A 22,356-nucleotide genomic window follows, 5' to 3' on the forward strand; every position below is an offset into this window, starting at 1 on the left:
TATCCATTCTGCCTCTGCAGAAATCCTCATCTGTTCCTTTTGTTACCTCTAGACTTCACAATTCTAATGGTCTTCAGGCCACTTCCAACCTTCCATTAACTTAAGCACACTCAAAACTCTTCTTAACCATATCCTAACTCGGACCATGTCCCATTTGTTCACTGATCTTATTAGCTCCCAGTCTGGCAACACTACAAACTTAAATTCTGTTCCTTATTTTCAAATCCCTCTATGGCTTTAGCCCCCATTCCTCCTTAACCTACAATCTCCTCAAGTCTTACAACCTTCTGAAGTTTGAGTTTGGCCTTTTGTTCAACCTTGATTTTAACTGCCTGGTTTAGTGCAAAACTATTTGATCACGCTCTTATGAAATGCCTGGTGACATTTACTACATTAGAAGGTGTTATGTAAATAAGCATAGTTGTTGCTGTAATGATCACATGAATGCATGGGAACAGTCACAGGATGTGATTCAAATTAGTTTATAATTCTCAACAAACTCTGTTAAGACACTCATTATCATGACAAAGTATGCAGTTTCAAACTGGAGTTAGCTACTGGCAAATGGAATACAATGTTGGCAAATGTGAGGTTATCCACTTTGGTAGGAATAATAATAGGAAGGACTACTACTTACAGGGCGAGGGACCTGGGGGGTCCTTGTGCATGAGTCGCAAAAACCCAGCCTACAGGTGCAGCAGGTGGTCAGGAAGGCAAATGGGATGCTGGCCTTCATAGCGAGGGGGATTGAATATAAAAGTAGGGAGGTCTTGCTGCAACTGTACAGGGCACTGGTGAGGCCACAGCTGGAGTGCTGTGTGCAGTTTTGGTCGCCGCACTTGCGCAAGGATATTTGGGCCTTGGAGGGAGTGCAGAGGAGGTTCACTAGGCTGATACTGGAGTTGAGGGGGTTGAGCTATGAGGAGAGGCTGAATAGACTGGGCTTGTACTCGTTAGAGTTTAGAAGGATGAGGGGGGATCTTATTGAGACATATAAGATGATGAAAGGGATGGATAGGGTAGAGGTGGAGAGGTTCTTCCCGCTCAGAAAGGACAGCAGGACTAGAGGGCACAGCCTCAAGATTGGGGTGGGGGGAAGCAGTTTAGAACAGAGTTGAAGAGGAACTTCTTCACTCAAAAGGGTGGTGAATCTCTGGAATTCTCTGCCCGTTCAAGTGGTGGAGGCTACCTTGCTAGATATATTTAAGACACGGGTAGATAGGTTTTTGGTAGGCAAGGGGATTAAGGGTTATGGGGAGAAAGCGGGAAATTGGAACTGAGACACTTCAGATCAGCCATGATCTTATTGAATGGCGGGGCAGACTCGAAGGGCTAGATGGCCTACTCCTGCTCCTATTTCTTATGTTCTTATGTACTGGATTGATGAACATACTAACAGTAAAACGTAAGAGTTATGGCTATGCTACATAAGGAAGCCATTCAGCTCACTGTGTTTGCGTTAGTCCACAAAGAGCCATCTATTTCATCTTCCAGCTCTTGATCCATAGCCCTGTAAGGCTACAGCACCTCAAGTGGTATCACAGAATCACACAATGCATGCAGCACAGAAGGAATTCACCTCAATCCACTTACCTGCCCTTTCCCTGCAGCCTGCAAGTGAATCCTTTTCCAATAACAATCCAATTCCCATCTGAATACCATGATTAAGTCTGTTCAAACGCACTCAAGCAGTGCATTCCAAATCCTAAACATTCACTGTATAAAAATATTTTCCTCATGATAGATAGGTTCTTGATTAATAGGGGGATCAGGAGTTATAGGGAAAAGGCAGGAGAGTGGGGTTGAGAAAAATATCAGCCATGATTGAATGGCAGAGCAGACTCAATGGGCCGAGTGGCCTACTTCTGCTCCTGTGTCTTATGGTTCCATTGTTTCTTTTGTCAATTAACTTAAACCTGTAACCTCTGGTTCTCATTTCTTTCACCAATTAGAACAGTTTCTCTCAATATATTCTATCTATACCCCACATGATTTTGAATCCTTCCATCAAATCTCCTCTCAATCCTCTCTTCAAGAACAATATCAATCTCAGTTCTCCAATTTATGTAACTGAAGCTCCTCATCGCTGGAATCATTTTCATGATTATTTTCCGACACTCTCTTTAACACCTTCATGTTCTTCCTGAAGTGTGATGCCCAGAATTGAATGCAAAACTCCAGTACAGGCCAAACCAGTTTTATGGGGCATCCTTTCCAAGCATTTTGTTTACTGCTTCTGCCTCTATCAAACTTTCAGGTAATAAGTTCCAGGCACTAACCACCCCCAAGATGGAAAGTTACTCAACTTCCCTCTAATTCTCCTATCAAGTACTTTAAATCTACGTACTCATGGTTATTGGCCTCTCTCCTCAGTTAATCCTTCCAACCAATACTGACTTTTTTCTAACTTGTAGGATACACCCTAAATAAGTCAAATATATACCAAATGTTTCAAAGTCATGATAAATTCCAACTCCAATTTTAGTGGGTAAAGACACTGCCTACTTGAGTTAGTTGGGCTGCAGGTGGTGTGCCACAATGGGCCTAAATATTGTTTTGCTAGAGAGAGAAAAAGCAAATTAAAATCAAGATTCCTGTTCTTGATTGCTATTTTACAACCTTTGCCGGAAAGCACATAGGTAGACATTGGGCAAGGACGAGATCAGGTTCAGTGATACTATTACCCTCATGCAGGAATGACCACAGGCTTATGGGAGAATGGTTTTGGTGATATGGAATTGTTTGATATCAAGAATCAACACACTCAGGAATTATGGGGAAAAGGCTTCCATTTTAAGAAAACAATGAGCTACATGAGTATTTTAATGTTTCCTTGATGGAAATTTTAGCTAGTAGAATTTAAAAACAGACAAGTGGGAAAATACATGAAATGCTTGGAGTATAGCTATTTCTCCTAAAGTTACTGAGAAAATGCTGCAATGTCTTATCTTCAGAAACATTGTCGTCATTAGGACGATCTTCAATTTCAACCTTAAAGTCTGAGAGAAGCAATGTCGGCCTCTTTGATAGGCAAGCTTGCTGAGAACTGGATCCCGGGCAAAAAAAAAGGAGGTCCAAAGGCAAGCTTTAACATTTATTCCAAGTTTCCTTATGAAATGCAAAAGACAGGATTGCTCCTCCAAAGTTTACAAAGTCATCTCGCGTCTCTGTTGAGCTAGAATACCCCTCCCTCTCTTTGACAACCTCCCCAGTGTATCTTGCACACTCCCACTGATTGTAGCCACAGGCACCTCACCCTCCCTATCAACGTCTACATAGATCCTTACCTTGCTCCCACTTCCTTTTAACACCTTCATCCTTATCCCAGCCAATAGGCTCTACTGATCCTATTGACAGCATTCAAATCACATACCCAGTGTTAATTCCTGTCAAGTCTTCTTCCCAAACCGAATCCCTGCCAATTGCCTTCCACTGCCTCCCCAGTAGACTTTGTTCTGTTATCTCATTATTAAAAGGCCCCTCTTCAAAGACTAGAAATGATCAAAAAAATTGTCGATCCATCAACAGTTGTGAGGTTTTAAATGCCGAATATGTTGTTTAAGGATTCTCAATGACATTCTGTAGCCTTGTATTTCTGTACTGTGGAATACTATAAAATCAGTTCTAAGAACTGAACTAACTCAAGATCCAGATCACAAAAGCTGCTATATTCTTGTGTTTTGCTACTACATTAGCAGATACAAGGCAGGGCAATTCAATGTCTGTAAAAATGCAGGCAGTCAGACCACTAAAGGAATTGGGTGATCTCAGAATGTGAGACAACACCATGTATTGTGGCAGACCCAAGGTCTTAACAATGCTCAACATTATTAACTCCAGATGACGCAGTCCATAACCCCAAAATACTCTACTGTCTTCAGCAACTCCAACCCCCTGGAAACTACTCCCGCACTCTACAATAACTTATTGCAGATGCATCTCCAACCTTTCTACCATACTGAATGGCTAAAGACAAAAAAGTCTAAGGATGTGATTTAAGCTAACAGATAAGGGAAGAATGTAAAAACAGAAGAAGGAGCTAGAACCTAAACGTCATCCCTTGCAGCAAGATGGAATAAGCCAATTCAAACAATACATTGGATACAGGTGGGCGGAATTTGAGCCGCACCCACCACAAAACCAGAAAATCCCACTCGAGGGCAACAGACTTTTCCATGGTTCGGCCCCTCACCTGCTCCAATTCCCATAGCAGGCAGGACAATAAAATTCCAAACAGTGGGTTTTATACATGCCAAGTTCAAATCATAAGTGTATTTTTCTTCATATATTCCAGTAATGCTCCTACATCCAGCTATCCTGGGTAGCATTTTAAGATATTATTAGGAATATAATAATTTTCAAATCCAGAAGACCCAGCTAAGTGCCTTTGGGCTTGTACATGGGACTGAAAAGGCCAATCCACAATAAGGTTAACACAGCTCTCAGCCAGCTGCAAGAATGTGAAATCCCCTCTGTGGCAAGTGCATCATTGCCCACACGTGGCTGAAACTTGAGATACCTGTCAATCAAACCAAGCAATTTGGTCCCCACCTGGGATTGGGGAAAATATCTCGAGTTTCTCTGGGAGACCCACAAACGTAATAGCACCTCGGCACACTGGTTTATGGGATTAGTCAGGTGGGGTGAGCAAAGGCAAAATAAATATCCCCAACCAGCATTGGCCCAACAGAAGGAGCATACATTCCAACATAGGCACCAAGCAATCAGATGAAGTGAATGCATGAATTAAGTATGGAAATATACATTCAAATTGACACTACATCTGAAAGAACATATTCTTTAACCATACAGCAGCCTCAAAATATGAATGTGAAAGCTATATCTTTAACAGCTTCATAAAATATGAAGATACTTTATGGAGCCCAATATAAACAAAAAAGTGACCCAACCTAACCTAGAGCAAAACAATGTTCTGACCCAAAACAAAACAATATAAATTTGAAAATTGAGATCCAAAACAACAGACCCAAAATTTGACTCGACTTTTTTCAAATATAAAATACAGAATCAGCCTATCGAAATGCTAAGGATAGCAAAAAAAAAATCTAATTCCACCAAGGTATACGTTCAGCACATTAATTGGTACTTACTCACTAGATACATACTAAACCTTAAACATTCACTCCACCACCAGCACACAAATGGTAAAGTGTGTACTATAGAACTATGCATTGCAACAGCTTGCCAAGGTTCCTTTGACAACTTTCCAAACCCACAACTTTCAACATCTAGAAGAATAAAAGCATCAGACACATAGGAACATTATCACTTCCAGGTTCTCCTCCAAATCACATACCATATTAACTTGAACACTCTTCATTCACTGTCACTGGATCAAAATCTGTAACTCTTCCTAACAGCACTGTAGTGTATCTACACTACATGGACTGTGGTGGTTCAATGAGGTTCACCACCATCTTCAAGGGCAATTAGGAATGGGCAACAACAATGCTCACATCCCATGAACGAACAAAACAAAACGGGTCAGAAAAGATTAGGGTCTTGCCTGTTTTTTTAACAACAGAAGTTATAATTACTGACAAATGATGAGTGGGATTTTCCGGCTGCGCTCATCCCAAGACCAGAAAATCCCACCTGTGGACAATAGATCTTTACATGGTTCTCCCCCCCACTGTCCTGTGGCGGGTGGGATGGGAAAATTCCACCCAACATCTCTGCCCTTGAAAATTAAAAAGTCTCATTTCTTCAGATTTTAATTGTTGAAGAATTTAATATATTTTTTAAAAACACTATTTCATTTATCTCTTAAATTTCACCTTTCCCCCCTCTCGATTTTGCTTGCTGTAGATGATTTTACATGGAATCAAATATGGTAAACTACACATTTTGATTTGGACCTCATGCCTGAGTGAGGATTCTTCAATCTGATTCATTGAGGAGACATGCTGTTGCTTGCCCTGCTCACAGTAGAGGGTGTTGTGCTGTTTTCAGAATCTCAACCATGAATTACCACTCAAAAAGGTCCATAAATGTCTATAGGAAGTTGTCATTGAGGCAAATGAATGATATTCACAATTCATTTTGTTGACAGACTGCAAAATCCAGGTTCAATGTTCGTATGTTGGTTGATGTAATTTCCATCTTATCACTGAAATAAGATGGATAATCCTTCCAAAGTTATACACTAAAAGTTTTTGCAATTTCACCACATTTCCTGTCATATGCCACACTATAAAAACTAAGCCCTCAAACATTTGGATCAGATACAAACCAGCAGTTGATGATGCAAGCATTTCCTGATTGATTTTACCTTCATTCTGTCATCATAAATAATTAATCATTCTTTGACAGCTGCAGAAATAGCAACAGAATTTGTTACTGAAGAGCAAAGATATTCTCTAATATTTCAGAGGACGAGAAAAAGACCTTTTATTGAAGAAATACCATGGGTTTTTAACATCCAACTTGACTGCATTAAGTCAGTGACAGATCTTAGGAATGAAAGCATCATTTGAGTTTTTGTTTTAAATCTGCTACCATTGACATAACCGCTTGTTATAGATAACCCTACAAGAGGAAACATCCTCTCCATGTCTAGGTTGGGGAACATCTTTCTTGCTTGGAAGACTGCCTTAATGAAATGGTGACAACAATCATTTTTGCTGAGCCTGAAAGCAAGTTTTATGCCTATGCAATTACTTGTCAACAGATTAGAAAATATCCAAGAGATTCAATCATGCATTGGAAGCTGGTGACTATCACCACCCATGACTGGAACTTGCATCGGAATTCTCTGGTCTTGCGTGGCCCATTCCTCTGGCCAGCAGGAAGGGGAGGGAAGTTTGGCACTCAGCCAAATTTCCATGCACAGCAACAGGAATGGAAATCCTGGTTGCAGGAGGGGTTGGAGAATTCCGCCCTTAGTCAACCAAAAAACAAAGAAAACCCATACATGGGCACCAGTCACAACTGTAGGTCAATGACTTTTCAAGATCAAAGTCCGATAGAAAATAAGCACATTTCAAAGGCTTTCACAGAACTGCTTTAATATATTAAAAATGCACCATCCAAGAATCTAAACATGTAACTGGGCACATAAAACAAGAAATTTCCTAGATGTATAAACATGATGGAAGAACCACTACCTCAGAACAAGATCTTGCATGGAAAAAGTATATTGCACCTTTCATAACATCAAAAAGCACTCTACAGCCATCAAGAACATTTAAAGTTCAGAAACTCTTGTAATGAAGGGAAAGGCAGCAATCAATTTGCACACACGCAGGAACTACAAACAGCAATGACCAAATAACGTGTTTTAGTGTTGTTGATTGAGGGATCAATATTGGCCAGGACATTAGAAGAACACTTTTATTTTCCTTGGGATAATGCCACAGGATCTTTTATATACACCCGAGATGGTAGATAGGGCTTCAGTTGAATATCTTATCTGAAAAATGGCACAACCTCTAATGCAACATTTATTCAGTATTGTGCATTTCAGCCTAAATAATGCTCTCAAGTTTCTGGAGTGACATTTAAGCCCACAACCTTCTGATTGAAGATGATATCACTGAGCCAAGGTTAACACAGTTCTGGTCAAGAAAAGGAAATGATTCAAATGGCTGAACATTGTCTGAGGTTTTGAAACCGTTTACCATTGCCAGCCTTCACAAGGGGTTGAAACCCAAAGTGCTGTGATCTCCTCAAATTCCAGTGTCTCTGTGTCTCCCTCTTAAGGCAGTTGAAGCTCCCCTTCCTCTTACAACACCCGTGATCACTCCCTCTGTCCTCATTGCATGGTACAAGCCTCTGCTTACACATTAAAGCTCGATCTCCTCAATAGCCAGGGACCATCCTCACTGGTTAGTTAATTGCTTCCTACAACAAGCTTTTCTATCTGGCAGCCGACCAAGGTTTTTAGTAAACTGCTATTTTTGGCATAGTATAGAACTTCTGTGAGATTAGCTCAACAGCATTGATTATCTCTTTGGATTCTAAATAGTATCTGGAAAGGTCAGGGTCACTTGGTTCAGGTTGCCGTGTTGAAATTCCCAAGTTAGGATGATGGCATCTTGTGTACTTACTTATATATGCAAGTGTTTAGAAGGGGTTAGGAAATGACCCTCAATAAGATGTCAACTAAAAACCTGATCTTGAACAGGGGAGGTGGTAACCATCCTGACATTTTGGGTCTTGTATCCACTGGTCAGAATCTCCCAGGAGAGGTCTATTAACAAAGTTCTTAGAGTTAGGGGACAGTGCTGGTGAGGGGGGACAGTGCTCATCAGTCAGCTGGAAGATGAAAACCAAGCTAAATGTTTCTTAACGTTTCGAACAGACAGGAGAATCCTCTGGGTTCAGATCAGTAAATGCTCCAAGTGTCATGGGTTGCATACCTATTCTGTCTAATTAACTGATTAATGCAGTATTTGTAAACAGTTGCTTCTTTAAAACTACTTACAAATAATTGACTGTCTATCTTAGGTATCTGTAGCTCCAAATGCAAAACTCTTTCACAACATTCAATGCGCCAGCTGCCACAGTTGGTAGGTGGGGAGTGGAAAACAGTGTTAAAAACATCCTAATGAGTTCTTGATGTTCAATTTCAACAGATTCCTCTGCCTTCCTAATACTTCCAGGTTTCTCAGCTGCTAACATGTGCATTGCTCTCTCCCAGCTTCCCCATAAATATTGAGGCCAAAATGACTCTTGGATGACATTTTTGAGTATTGACAGTGGAAAAAATACTGAACTGAAACATTGAGGCATTACAGGGTTTTGTTGGTGGTTATTCAGTAATAAACTGATCAGCGATGCTCAGTTCGGGTCCCAGCAGGGTCACTCAGCTTCTGGCCTCATTACAGCCTTGGTTCAAATGTGGACAAAACACAGCTGAACTCCAGAGGCGAGGTAAGAGTGACTGTCCTTGCCAACAAGGCAGCATTTAGCTTTTCTTCTCTCAATTAGAAATCCCAGTCATTCAAAAAAATCCTCAGGCTCAAAGCTGTCCAACAGGAGGAGCACAATAAGCTTCTCCCTCCAAAGCAACTTGCATGAATTTTGACTCCAAGTATCAATCTACAGTGACACACTCAAAAGTCAGAGCTCCCATTCATCACTATACTCTATTATAAGAGCAATTAGTTGCTGATGCACAAGCACTCATTTTCAACACCACACTCCTTTTCAAAACAACTTCCACAGCATAACTTTGCTCAAAATATTACAGAAATGAATACCCATAGAGATGATGCAATTTTAAAACCCAATACGAAGAACTTACCCTAAGCTGCAGAGTGTGGCGGAGAATGGTTTCCTCTAACGCATGAATCCACTGCTCTCTCTCATCAGCATCCCGAGCTGTGACAACATGCAAAAAAAAAAGTGAAATTTTGTTAAAACTTTAATTGAACTAATGGAGACAATAGGGTTCTAGTTGTATTATTTTATCTCCAATTCGGTCCACTCATAATTTGAGTCTGTCACAGGATTGTCCTTTGAAGCAGTTCATTTTTCCCTAGAAAATCTAATCTAGATTGATGAAATTTCCCCTAACAGATCTTACATCCAAATGCATTCTGAATCATTTAGCACTGACCTTGCATGAACTAAGTGAAGGATTGCACTTTCAGGCCTACTGTGCTTCAAACACCATATCCCATGTGTCATCCAAGCATCTTCATTGAACCATAGAACAGTGCAAAAGGAATCCATTTGGCCCATCAAGTCTACGCCTCTGAAAGAGCACTTAGCCCATTTGAAATGAGACAGAATAAACTACTTAAAAACGTAAGGCCAACTTCCAAGAAGGAAGTGATATTGTAAACAAGACACCCTTGTGGAAATGTGAAGAGAAGGCCATTTCCTATAATTCAAAGATTTATCAATATTCATCATTGTCTTAGATGCATTAAAATGCAAAGTACTGGATATTGAAAGAATGGCTGCTGCAAACAGACCCACCCAAAAGCCCTTGGAAATACATAATGGGCAAAGGAGAACAGGGCAGTCAACAGTTACTGCAGAGACTGCAAGTGACATGGAGTTATGGAGAAAGTTTTCAGTAGGAAAAAAAAGGTCGAAAAGCTGCACTCTCGCGTTCTCTCTCTTTTGGAACAAAAGTACAAGAAGTCAGCTATCAGAAACCTGCCAACAAATTGAGATCTCATTAGTAATTGCAGCATTTTCAACATCTGACTGCATCCAAGAAGCCAGCTATCCTAAACTGTCTACAATGTTTAAAATCTACACTTCAAGGAAAATCAAAGGGCATTTAACCATATATTCTTTTAACTTTTTTTTATTGGGCTGCAGCTTCCCTTATTTCTGGTGTGTGTGTGTGTGTGTGTGTGTGTGTGTGTGTGTGTGTGTGTGTGTGTGTGTGTGTGTGTGTGTGTGTGTCATCATATTTTAATTTCCCCCCCCTCCTCGGGTTAATAAATTTGCCCTTTAACTGAAGAAAACCTCATTTGATTGACTCCTTATTGCCCACTTCATAAACAGTTAAATCATAGAATCCCTACAGTGCAGGAGGCCATTTGGCCCATTGAGTCCACACCAATTCGCCAACAGAACATCTTACCCAGGCCAATCTCTTTCCCTGTAACCCACACATTTATCCCATTAATCCCCCTAATCTACACATCCGTTGGGTGGGGGGGCAACATCTTTGGACTGTGGGCGGAGACTCATGCAGACATGGGGAGAACACAAACTTCACACAGTCACCATACATTTGGATGCAGAAAAGCTATCTTTGTGAAAAAAAAAACTTAGGTCTTTGTTGTGACCAACCAAGGAGGTTGAATAGAAGGGAGCCACTTCATCCTTCTCTCCTCGTCATAACACCCTTAACCATTTCCTTATTATCTTTAAAGTGATTTCCTGTAAACTTCTCCTTGCTTGTTACGTTTAACTCCCATAAAGCACAACACCATGTCCAAAATTTCAATGTCTATATCCTGTTTTACACCAAACCTTCCCATCACCACCAACATTGTTGGCTTAATGTAGAGAATTTAAAATCTCCATCAACATAATTCTATCAGGGCCTCAACTTGCCCAATTTCTATAAGCCTCCCAAGCCTTTTGTCCCCTCCTGCATCCCTCAACTCTGACCTGTGCATCTGCCATCACTTAGTTCCACTACTGGCAACAAAGCTTCCAACCGTCTCATCACTACTCTATGGAACTCAATCCACCTCCCCTAAGTGTTTCTTGAACCAAGATTTGATTATTTGTTCTAACTATGCCAATAAAAGCTTGGCATCTGCTCCATTCGATCCTGTATCTTGAGCAACATATAAAAGGTCTTAAAAAATTAAGGTGGATTACTGGAAACAATTTCAGTGGTATGGTTTAAAATACATGCACTGCATTAACTAGGCACTTTAGAGAACAAGTCTTAAAAACAAACACCCAATATTTACAAGTTTATATTTGCACACTGCCTGCTCTTCAAATTCCCAGTAAAAAGTCTCACAACACCAGGTTAAAGTCCAACAGGTTTATTTAGCCACATTAGCTTTCGGAGCCTCAAGCCCCTTCAGGTGTGTGAGGAGTTGTGTTCACAAACAGGGCATATAAAAGGCACAAACTCGATTTACAAGATAATGGTTGGAATGCAAGTCTTTACAGGTAATCAAGTCTTAAAAGGTACAGACAATGCAAGTGGAGAGAGGGATAAGCACAGGTTAAAGAGATGTAGATTGTCTCCAGTCAGGATAGTTAGTCAGATTTTGCAACCCAGGCAAGTCGTGGGGATTACACAGTGTGACATCAACCCAAGATCCTGGTTGAGGCCGTCCTCGTGTGGGGAACTTGGCTATCAGTTTCTGCATTGTCATGTGACAACTACGCTGAAGGAAATGATGTTCCCATAGCATGGTACACTGGGGAGACCATGCAGATGCTATGACAACGAAAGAGTGAACACTGCACAACAATCACCAGGTAGGAATATTCCCTTCCAATCCAGGAACACTTCAGCAGTCTTGGGCATTCAGCCTCTGATCTTTGACTAAGCATTCTCCAAGGCAGCCTTCATGGTACACAACAACGCAGAATCACTGAGCAGAAACTGATAGCCAAATTCTGCACAGGAGGACGGCATCAGCCAGGATCTTGGGTTCATGTCACACTATCTGTAACCCCTACAATTTGCCTGGACTTGCAAAATCTCACTAACAATTCTGGCTGAAGACAATACGCATCTCGTTAACCTGTGCTTAACCCTCTCTCCACTCACATTACCTGTATCTTTACAGGTAATCAAGTCTTAAAGACTCGCATTCCAACCATTATCTTGTAAATCGAGTTTGTGACTTTATATGCCTTGTTTGTGAACACAAGTCCTCACTTATCTGAAGGAAGAGCTTGAGGCTCTGAAAGCTAGTGCTGCCAAATAAACCTGTTGGACTTTAACCTGGTGCTGAGAGACTTCTTACTGTGCTTACCCCAGTCCAACACCTTCATCTCCACTTCAAATTCCCAACAGTGGCATTCAATAATCTCTAGTATATAAAGCACATTCTTCAAATTCTCTCCAATATACTCTCTAAAGCAGAGTTAAGAACATCTGCACTAATTCAAGATCTCACACTCAGGATGTCCCAAAGCGCCAATTAAATATTCCTGACTTGTTTCTTGTTGTAATGTAGAAAAACACAAACTTATTCATTTGAGCGCAACAAAATCGCAAAATAGCAAAAGATAATTTGATATTGTTTGGAGGGTTACATATCGGCCTCTACACCAGCAGAAATCCCGTTATGTCTAACGCAAGTTAACTGATAGGGCCTTGGTTTAAACAAAATTTGGATTCACTCAAAAGATAAAAACAATTTTAATTCTGTAAATCAGCATAGCCATTTTTAATATCAAATAGCTGAAGAAGTTTATAACAAATACAAACTAGCAGCTATTAGTGAAACCCCAGATTGGATTTTGGTTTATCTGACACCAAATTTGGATTCAATCTATGGCAAATTCACTATAAGTCAGGCTGTTATAACCAACTACTTTTAAAAAATACTTTGGCAAAAGTATTTTAGGTGTTCAAAAATAAATTATATGGTTATTGCATGCTGGCTCAATTTATACAGGGACAAAATTATTTTCTCCTATTCAGTTGTAGATCAAGTACTGAATCAAATTACAGCAATTACATCAATTATTATTTCTTCAATGCAGACATTTATTTTGCAACATCACATTACATTTCCCAATACATCACTGGCACCGCATTTCAATTTTAACAAAAATACTGCAATGAATTGCAGAACAGAATCTCAAAATCCCAGCACAAATAATGAAATGCAAGACATAATTTTAAAAATCCTAACTATTAATGGGTGGCACAGTGGTTAACACTGCTGCCTCACAGCACCAGGAACCCAGGTTCAATTCCAGCCTTGGGTGACTATGTGGAGTTTGCTCCAAAGATGTGCAGGTTAGGTGGATTGGCCATGCTAAATTGTATAAGAACGTAAGAAATAGGAGCAGGAGTAGGCCATCTAGCCCTTCGAGCCTGCCCCGCCATTCAATAAGACCATGGCTGATCTGTCGTGGCTCAGTTCCACTTTCCTGCCCTTAATCCCCTTGCCTATCAAAAACCTATCTACCCGCGTCTTAAATATATTTAGCATGGCAGCCTCCTCCACTTCAACGGGCAGAGAATTCCAGAGATTCACCACCCTTTGAGTGAAGAAGTTCCTCCTCAACTCCGTTCTAAACTGCCCCCCCTTTATCTTGAGGCTGTGCCCTCTAGTCCTACTGTTCTTTCTGAGCGGGAAGAGCCTCTCCACCTCTATCTTATCCATCCCATTCATCATCTTATATGTCTCAATGAGATCTCTCCTCATTCTTCTAAACTCTAACAAGTACGAGTACAAGCCTAGTTTATTCAGCCTCTCCTCATAGTTCAACCTCCTCAACTCCAGCATCAGCCTAGTAAACCTCCTTTGCACTCCCTCCAAGGCCAAAATATTCTTGCGTAAGTGCAGTGACCAAAACTGCACACAGTACTCCATTGTCCCAGAATGTCAGGGGGATTAGCAGGGTAAATAAATGGAGTTACAGGGATAGGAGCTGGGTGGGATTGTTGTCAGTGCAGCTTGATGGGTTGAGTGCACTGCACTTCTTCTGCACTGTAGGGACTCTGATTCTATTTTAACACAATTTAGCATGGTCAAAATCAACCTAACCCACACATTTTGGAATGTGGGAGGAAACCCAAGCACCTAGAGGAAACCCAGGGAAGAACATGCAAACTCCTCAAGATGATCACCTGAGGCCAAAACTGAATCCAGGTACCTGGCACTTTGAGGCAGCAATGCCACCATGCCGCCCAACTAAGATAACTTTGACAGTTATTAAGCTATAACTATAGTAACAATCAACTATTCAGGCTTGCTTCACAAGCAAAATACTGTGTGTGCTGAAAATCTAAAGACAGGTTACTGACCTGAAAATTTAACGCTGTTGCTCTTATCCCATATGCTGCCTGAAGTGCTGAGTATTTCTAGCATTTTCTCTTTAATATAACTCCGGCTCATTTTCCAATATGCAGTTTTCCTTTATGTGCGAGTCATGGCTCAGTTGGTAACATATTCACTTCTGAGCTGGAAGGTTGTGTTTTCAAGTCCCACTCCAAAGGCGTGAGAAATTAATCAAGGCTGGCACTACATCCAAGTACTAAAGGAGTGGTGCACTGTCAAAAATGTCACCATTCAGGTGAGACATAAAACTAAGGCCCAGTCTGTAGCATCTCAGTGCTGACCAATATCAATAAAAAGATTATCTGGTTATTATCTTATTACTGTTTGTGGGAGTTCAACACGTGCAAATTGCTTGTTGTATTGTTACGTTTAAACAGTGAGTACAGGTACACCCTAAAGTTGTGAAAGATGCAATATATAAGCTAACTTTTTTTTTTAAATGTTGAGATCTCTTTGTGCTTTTGGTGATTTATTTTCCTCATACCAAAGCAGAATTCATTCAATATTTCCTTATAACACATTAAAGGTAGTTAAAGGTAGTTATCTGGGGAGCTAATGGTGATGGCCCTCTCACCCTTGGGTCCTTATGAGGCCAATTAAGGGCCTCTGCCTACCAGCACTGGTAACTTACCAGCAGCAGGCGGGCACTTTGCTACACAGCAAGGCAGGTATGTGCTGGCAGCCTTCCTGTGAGCCTGCAGACAGAGGCTCTCCTAAAGCCAATGCTGAAAACCATCTGCCCTTGCCCTCTGGTCAACCCACCCCTCACTGGGTCTGCCTGACAGGTCCCCCACAAGCTCTATAAACTCACCTGGATTCCAGGGATTCCTCCATGCTGGCTGACCAGCTGCAGTTCCAGCAGTGCTACATACTGTTGCTGGGTCTGAAGAGCTGCCAGTCCTCTGAATCAACAGCTTAGGAGTGGAACATCCTTTCTGAAGGAGCTGAAGCTACAGCTACGTGCAGTTAATTGCCCAAAGATCTTAAGGTCCAGGCAGGATTTACATGACTGGCCAAGACAGGGCTCTCCCAACAACTTTCCAGCCAGTGGACAGAACCATCACAAACCTGTAAAATTCCAGCTGCAGAGTCTGAAGCAGGAAATGGAAGTTAAAATCATGTACAGAAAGTAAACTAAAGGAAAGGAAATAAAGACCGAATTAAGAAAGGTCAAAGTCACAGAGAAAGATAAAAAATAGATTTTATTTGAACTCAAATTTAATTTCTCCAACAATAATTAAGTTCTTAAGGAATAGGTCTCCACATTTCCAAAACTTAATTTTCAGGGCCAAAGGGATTATCTGTCAGCAAATAAGATTATTACTCCATTACACTTGAACACACAAGTCCGAGCTTCCTCTGGTGTATTTTGTGGGCATCTTATTGGGTAAGTTATTGCAGCTTCATGCCTTTCATTTGTTTGAATGCAGTGTGCCTCAGTGAAATACTTGTGTAGGGAATGTTGGAGCAAATTGGATAGCAATTTCCAGATTTCCATTTTTGTCTGCATGTGCAGGTGCCAGAGGTTACTGTCCAATTTACTCAATAATAGTGAACATTGATAGCCTTATTATTATTGCTATAAATTGCAGACCAATATATGAGGTGTAATTTTCAACCTACAAAAGCCAATTTTATGTTCCAGTGGCCAGTTGAAAATTATTCACTATTTAGTGTTATAGTTTGGCTTCTCTTCTGCTCATATTTCTACGTTTATGCTTTCATTAACTTAAAAACGAAGGAAGTAACTCAAAAGCTTGAAATATCTCCTGCATTTCACCATTTGAAATATACTTTTGTTTGTTCATACACAAAAAGACAAGGTTCACTCCCCAGTCAGTCCACCAACAGATCACATGTGGATCTTGTGATTAGAATGTAGATAATTAATCATTGGAATGTTTTAACTTAGTTAGTGGTTGCAAAATACACAAGGAAAAACCTCAGAGGCCCCACTGAATACATTGCACTAAATGATTCCAATGGCTTGAATCTTCTCCTTCTGGCAGATTATTCCAAACATCTGCTGCTGAATAAAGAAGCTCCTATTCATATATTGTTTAAATTCATTTTGAATCGATTTAAATCAATGCCTTCTGTTCTTTCTTTACACATCTATGTGCCACTTAAGAATGGATATCCGGTGTAGAGGTTCACAATAAACCATAAGTAAAGGAACCATTATATGCATTTTATGCACAACATTTTATTCAGATGTTCTTTTACGGCCACAGCAACACTGCTAATAAGTAAAGCCTCAAGTCAATTAAAATATAATTGGTTAGAAAGGGAAAACCTAACTCTTCAAACTGCAAGAACCTAAAGTGAATTGTCTGGATCCCACCATTAAGTCTAATTGTTAAGGTTATTTTGAAGTGAGATGCTACAGACATCCTTGCTCCTGTGATAGGTAATTTTCTGTTGAAGGGCTTTCTCTTTATGTTCAAACCATTAGTTATCTTTCCTTCTCCTTTTTTGAAAACTTGCGTATGAGCCGATTATGCGCAATACTTTAGCCTAGGACAAACGTGATCTGATCCCACTCCTGTCATGGAATGTTTTATACAAAAAGCTCTATATAAATGCAAGTTGTACTATCAAATACCGCAACTTACAGTAACTGAACAAATACACTATTATATTCTGGACACAAACAGGGAGGACACAGATGGAAATTTTTTTAATACACCAAGATGAAATGGAAATGAATTACACATATAGCATGTATTTATCAAAAGGAGCAATTAGTAACTGTACCAAAATAACTGGCCAAAAATTTACTTCATCATAAATCATGTTTTGGCTTATTTTTCAAATTGTATTACCTGTCTCTTGTTGAGTAAAACAGCGTTATATTGCCAAGAGGAGTAGAGAAAATAGAGGGTGAAATCGAAAAGGAAATTAGGAAAGCAAAAATCAATGAAAACCTAAAGATGATTTATGAATAAAGAGTAGCACCCATATAAAGCCAAAAAAGGTAAGCTTCTTGGAAATGGAGAATGTGGGTATTGTCACAAGAGAGGGACAATGTAGATATTGTAGTCAAGGAGGAGAAGTGTGAAATATTGGATGTGATAAATAAAGGGAAAGGAAGAATTAAGGGGACTAGCATTATTGTCAATGGATAAATCACCAGGGTTGGATGAAACATACTCCAGCCTAATAAGAGAAGCTTGGGAGGAAATAGTGGAGGGTCTGACTATAATCTTCTAATACCAGATACGGGTGCGGTGCTGGAGGAACGCAAGTTTCCCAACCTTGTACCTTTGTACAAAGGGAGCATGTGATAGACTGAATTGTTACAGGTCAGTTCATCAGAGCAACAGGAAAATCTCACTAAGAAAGGCACAGATTAATTAAGGACAGTCAGCATGGATTTAAGGGAAATTGTGTTTGACTAATTTAGTTGAATATTTTGAGGAAGTAACAAGCAGGAATGAGGAGATTAGTGCAGCTGATATGGTCTACGTGGATTTTAGCAAGGCGTGATCCCACATGGCTATTTCCAGTGCTGTTCTACTAGGAGAGATGAGGAATTATTTTTCATATAGTCGGTTGTGGGGGTCTGGAAGGTAGTACGGGCAGAAACCCTGAAGTCTTTTAAAAAGGGTGTCTAGATATGCATCTGAAGTGGAAAAGCCTGCAAAGCTGTGGACCAAATGCTGAAAACTGGGATCAGGTGGGTGACTCATTTTTGGCTGGCACACAGTCTACCAGAGCAGAAACCCCAAAGAATGTTACAAAGCCCAACTAGGCCCCAACAGTTTTTCTATTTTAGCATTAGTTCTGGGGAGAACATGAAGACTCCACACAGACAGTGACCCAAGCTAGCAATCAAACACAGGTCTCTGATGCTGCTAGATACCACTAAGCCACCATGCTGCCCCTGTTAACAGTCCTAGAGCCTTTGAACATTTCAAGAGAGAGAGAGAGAGAGAGACACAGACAGAGAATCCTGTTTCTTTCAGGATAAGGCAATAAACTGGCTGTTTAAGATTTTTTTTGAAACAGTCACATTACTCTGCCGTTGTCAAATCAACCTAATCAAAATCCCACTCAAACCCCTGGGGAGAAACCAAATTAAACAAAAATTCATTAACTCAGAATAAAACAAACACCCCATTATCCAAAACCAATTATTCTCCTGCTTTCTCAGCATGGAGTGCCTTGTTTGCAGATAAATTGGTATCATATAAAAGCTGAATTTTAAACATACCACTTACAAGGAAAATAATAAAAATACATTTCTTAACTGCACAATAATATCACACAGCCACGGTGGGCCAACTAGCCTCTTTCTGTGCAATAAACTAAAATTCAATTCCAGATATTTAAGATGAGCATTTCGGAAACAAAATGCGATAATTGGTTAAAACAACTGATCCAATAGATTAGGATGATCTGTAAATTCTATTATTTTAGAATAAATTTATGTAACATTTGTCATTAAATTTGTCCATTTTAATAAAGATCCTCTCACATGCTATTGAACTTTTTCTACCACTTGTAATTTTAATGCAACATCTTAAAGACTAAGTCAGGAACACCAAAAAAAAATGCTGTTATATTTTTTATAATACTGTTATAAAAGTATAATACCCGAGGGAAAAAAAACTTATTACAACAGCTATTCCACTGGATTGTTTCTTTTAAATAAAGGCACATTCCAGTTAAGCTATCCCTTTCCACATTGCAACATCTGCTTATGATTCAAATTAATGTAATACATTCTCATCAGATACAGATTGGACAAAAAAAAAAGACACCTTCTGAAAAACCAAACTGAGAAGTTCAACAGGACGCTATTGTTAGAATCAATAGACCTCAAAAATAGAAAAACAAAAAAAATCAGGCTTTTTCTTCCCAAATTTATTCTTGGGATGTGGGTGCTGCAGTCCATGAGGTGTAGGTAGGTTTACAGTTCTGCTAAGGAAGCAGTTCCAAGATTTTGACACAGCGACAGTGAAGGAACAGTGATATATTTCCAAATCAGGATAGTGTGGGGCTTGGAGGGGAACCTCCAGGTGGCAGTGTTCCTATGTGCCTGCTGCCCTTTTCCTTCAAGGTGGGTAGTGGTTATGTGTTTGGAAGGTGCTGTGTAAGTATTGATGAGTTCCCACAGTGCATCTTGTAGATGGTACACATTGTTGCCACTGTGCATAGTGGTGAAGTGTGTAAATGCTTGTGGAAGGTGTGCAAATCAAGCAGTTTGCTTTGTCCTGGATGGTGTCAAGTTTCTTAAATGTTGTTGGGGCTGCACTGATCCAGGCAAAAGGAGAGTATTCCATCACATTCTGGACTTATGCCTTGTAGATTGTGGACAGGCTTTCGGGGAATCAAGTGGTGTGTTATGCACCATAGGATTACTTACTTTCCTCTGACTTGCTTGTATAGCCATGGTATTATATAGCTAGTCCAGTTCAGTTTCTGATCAATGGTAACCCCCAGGATGTTCATAGTAGCACTTTCAGTGATGGCAATGCCATTGAATGTCAAGGGACGTGATTAAATTCTCAGAGTGGGTCAGTGTCTGGCACTTGTGGTGTGAATGTTATTTGCCACTTGTCAGCCTAAGCTTGGGTATTGTCTTGGCATTGAATATGGATTGCTTCAGTATCTTAGGAGCCACAACATCAGCAAACATTCCCACTTTTGACCTTATGATGGAAGGAAAGTAATAGATGAAGCAACTGAAGATGCTTCGGCCTAGGACACTACCCTAAGCAACTCCTGCAGTGGTGTCCTGGAACTGAAAACTGACTTTTAACAGCCAGATTCCTTTGCGCTAGTTTGATTCCAACTAACAGGGTTTTCCCCCCAATTCCCATTGACACTAGTTCTCTGATGACTCCTTGATGCCACAATCAAAGCTGCTCCAAAGTTCAGCTTTCCTATCTATGTTTGGACCAATGTTGTGATGAGATCATGAACTGTTCACCTTAGTGAAAGCTAAAATGAATGCCTGTGAACAGATTATTGCTGAGTAAGTGCAACTTTATTTGCACTGTTGATGACACCTCCCATCACTTTACTGATGATCAAGTGTAGGCTGGTGAGTTGGTAATTGACTAGGTTGGATTTGTCTGCTTTGTGTATAAGACATACCTGAGTAATTTTCCCAATTGGTTAGATGCTAGTGTTGTAACTGTACTGGAAAAGCTTGGCCAAGGATGAGGCAAGTTCTGGAACACAGTCTTTGGTACTATTGGTGGAATATGATCAGAACCCACAGCCTTTGCAGTATTCAGTGTTTTCAGCTGTTTCTTGTTATAACGTGGAGTGAATTGAATTGGCTGAAGACTGGCAACTTCTGGGGAAGTTAAGAGGTGCCCCATTGGATCACCTGCTTTGCACTTGAAAATTGTTGCAAATGCTTCAGTCTTATTTTTGCACAGTAATGCTGGGCTCCTCATCATTGATGATAGGAATATTTGTGGAATGTCCTCCTTCAGCGAGTTGTTTAATTGTCCACTTCCATTAACAAATGGGTTCTGATCAGTTGGTTGTCAAACTGTTCAGTTTTATCTGCTGAGGCAAGTAGCACTTGTTATCGGACAACAAATTTTATGAAACTGGGCACACAATATGGAAGCAGGCTAAAGTTACACTCAAAGCCTCCAATAAAAATCAAAGTAACAGACACCAATTAGCAGGCAAGAGCATGCTTTTAGAATGCAAATGAGGGCTAGCACACAAGGGAAGCTGGACAGGATGGCACCTACAGGAACTACATCCCCACCCCATCAAAATCAGCACTTCTAAAACAGTCAAACAACCCATGGAGACACCTAAAATTAGCATAGCTAAGGAAACATTCCTGGCCCCTCAAAACCTCTTTTGAGATCAATGACATACCTATGGTTCAAACCCCAGAGATTCTAGACCATTAATAACCAGACAAAATGATTAACACACATTTAAAACAATTTCCTCAACACTTGAAAACATCGAGACAGGATGGCTAAGGTCGAATACTGTAAACAAAGTATTAGCATTTGAATCACATACTGCACCGAAGTTCAGGTATAACTATAGCCCACTGCAAGGGGCCATTAGAGCGCTTTCAGGACAGACTGATTGTATGTCCTGACTGCGCTTCTCCATCGACGTAAAAGAAAATAAAGCTGTGCCGTTATTGAACTTCACCCCGAGTCCATAGTGGTCGTTTCGCCCACTTGCACTAACACATTGATGTATTTAAAAGGAAAGCTAGATAACTACAGGAGGAGAAAGAATTAGAAGGATATGCTGGTAGCTTTAGGTGAATTGGGTTGGAAGGTGATTTGAATGGATTCTGGTACAGACCAGTCAGGTAAAATTACTTATCTCTGTGCTGCAATACCTATGCAATTCTATGTGAGGCCTCAAAAGCTGCACCAGCAATTGTTACCATTTGTACAGCAAAACCACATTTCCAAACTCAAATAGAAAGTTAAGTGCAGAGTGCAATTCCACCCAGCATCAGCCAAACAAATAGCGAAGATACCTGCGTAATTGGCTACCTACATTCACATGCAATGCAAAGAGACAGAAATAGCCAAATTGCCTTTTCCTTTCATCACCAAATTTGCACTTTGGGGTTTAACTTCCTCTACAGGCTTCTTGTGTGTGCATAGTTTATTTAAATGAAATAATGTCAAAACAGCAGAGACAGGAATTTAATGTAAATATGATACAAATTATGTTACGCTAAAGGATCAAACATTAATTTACGTACACACCCAGAAAAAAAATTAAGATTCTTGTTTTACCGATATAGTATAATTCGTCACAAGAAAAATTATTTCAGGGACCATCTAGCTGTCACATGACTCATCAAATTACCCTTCCCAAAATAATCATTCCAAATATTGATTTTCATTATTTCACTATT

The 22,356-nt window shown here is 40.1% G+C and overlaps 1 protein-coding gene across 2 annotated transcripts in view; it reads right to left on the bottom strand.

The window, feature by feature from the left end:
- The window catches only part of osbpl9 (oxysterol binding protein-like 9), a 218,719-nt gene that overhangs the window by 130,165 nt on the left and 66,198 nt on the right, over nucleotides 1-22,356 (bottom strand). For both annotated transcript variants that reach the window (XM_080195474.1, XM_080195473.1), the window contains exon 4: nucleotides 9,269-9,345. In XM_080195474.1, the coding sequence (XP_080051600.1) occupies nucleotides 9,269-9,345 (77 nt within the window). The remainder of the gene's footprint in view (nucleotides 1-9,268; nucleotides 9,346-22,356) is intronic.

Source organism: Carcharhinus amblyrhynchos, chromosome 9 (assembly GCF_965287045.1).
Source record: "Carcharhinus amblyrhynchos chromosome 9, sCarAmb.v2.hapA, whole genome shotgun sequence".
Classification (NCBI taxonomy): domain Eukaryota; kingdom Metazoa; phylum Chordata; class Chondrichthyes; order Carcharhiniformes; family Carcharhinidae; genus Carcharhinus; species Carcharhinus amblyrhynchos.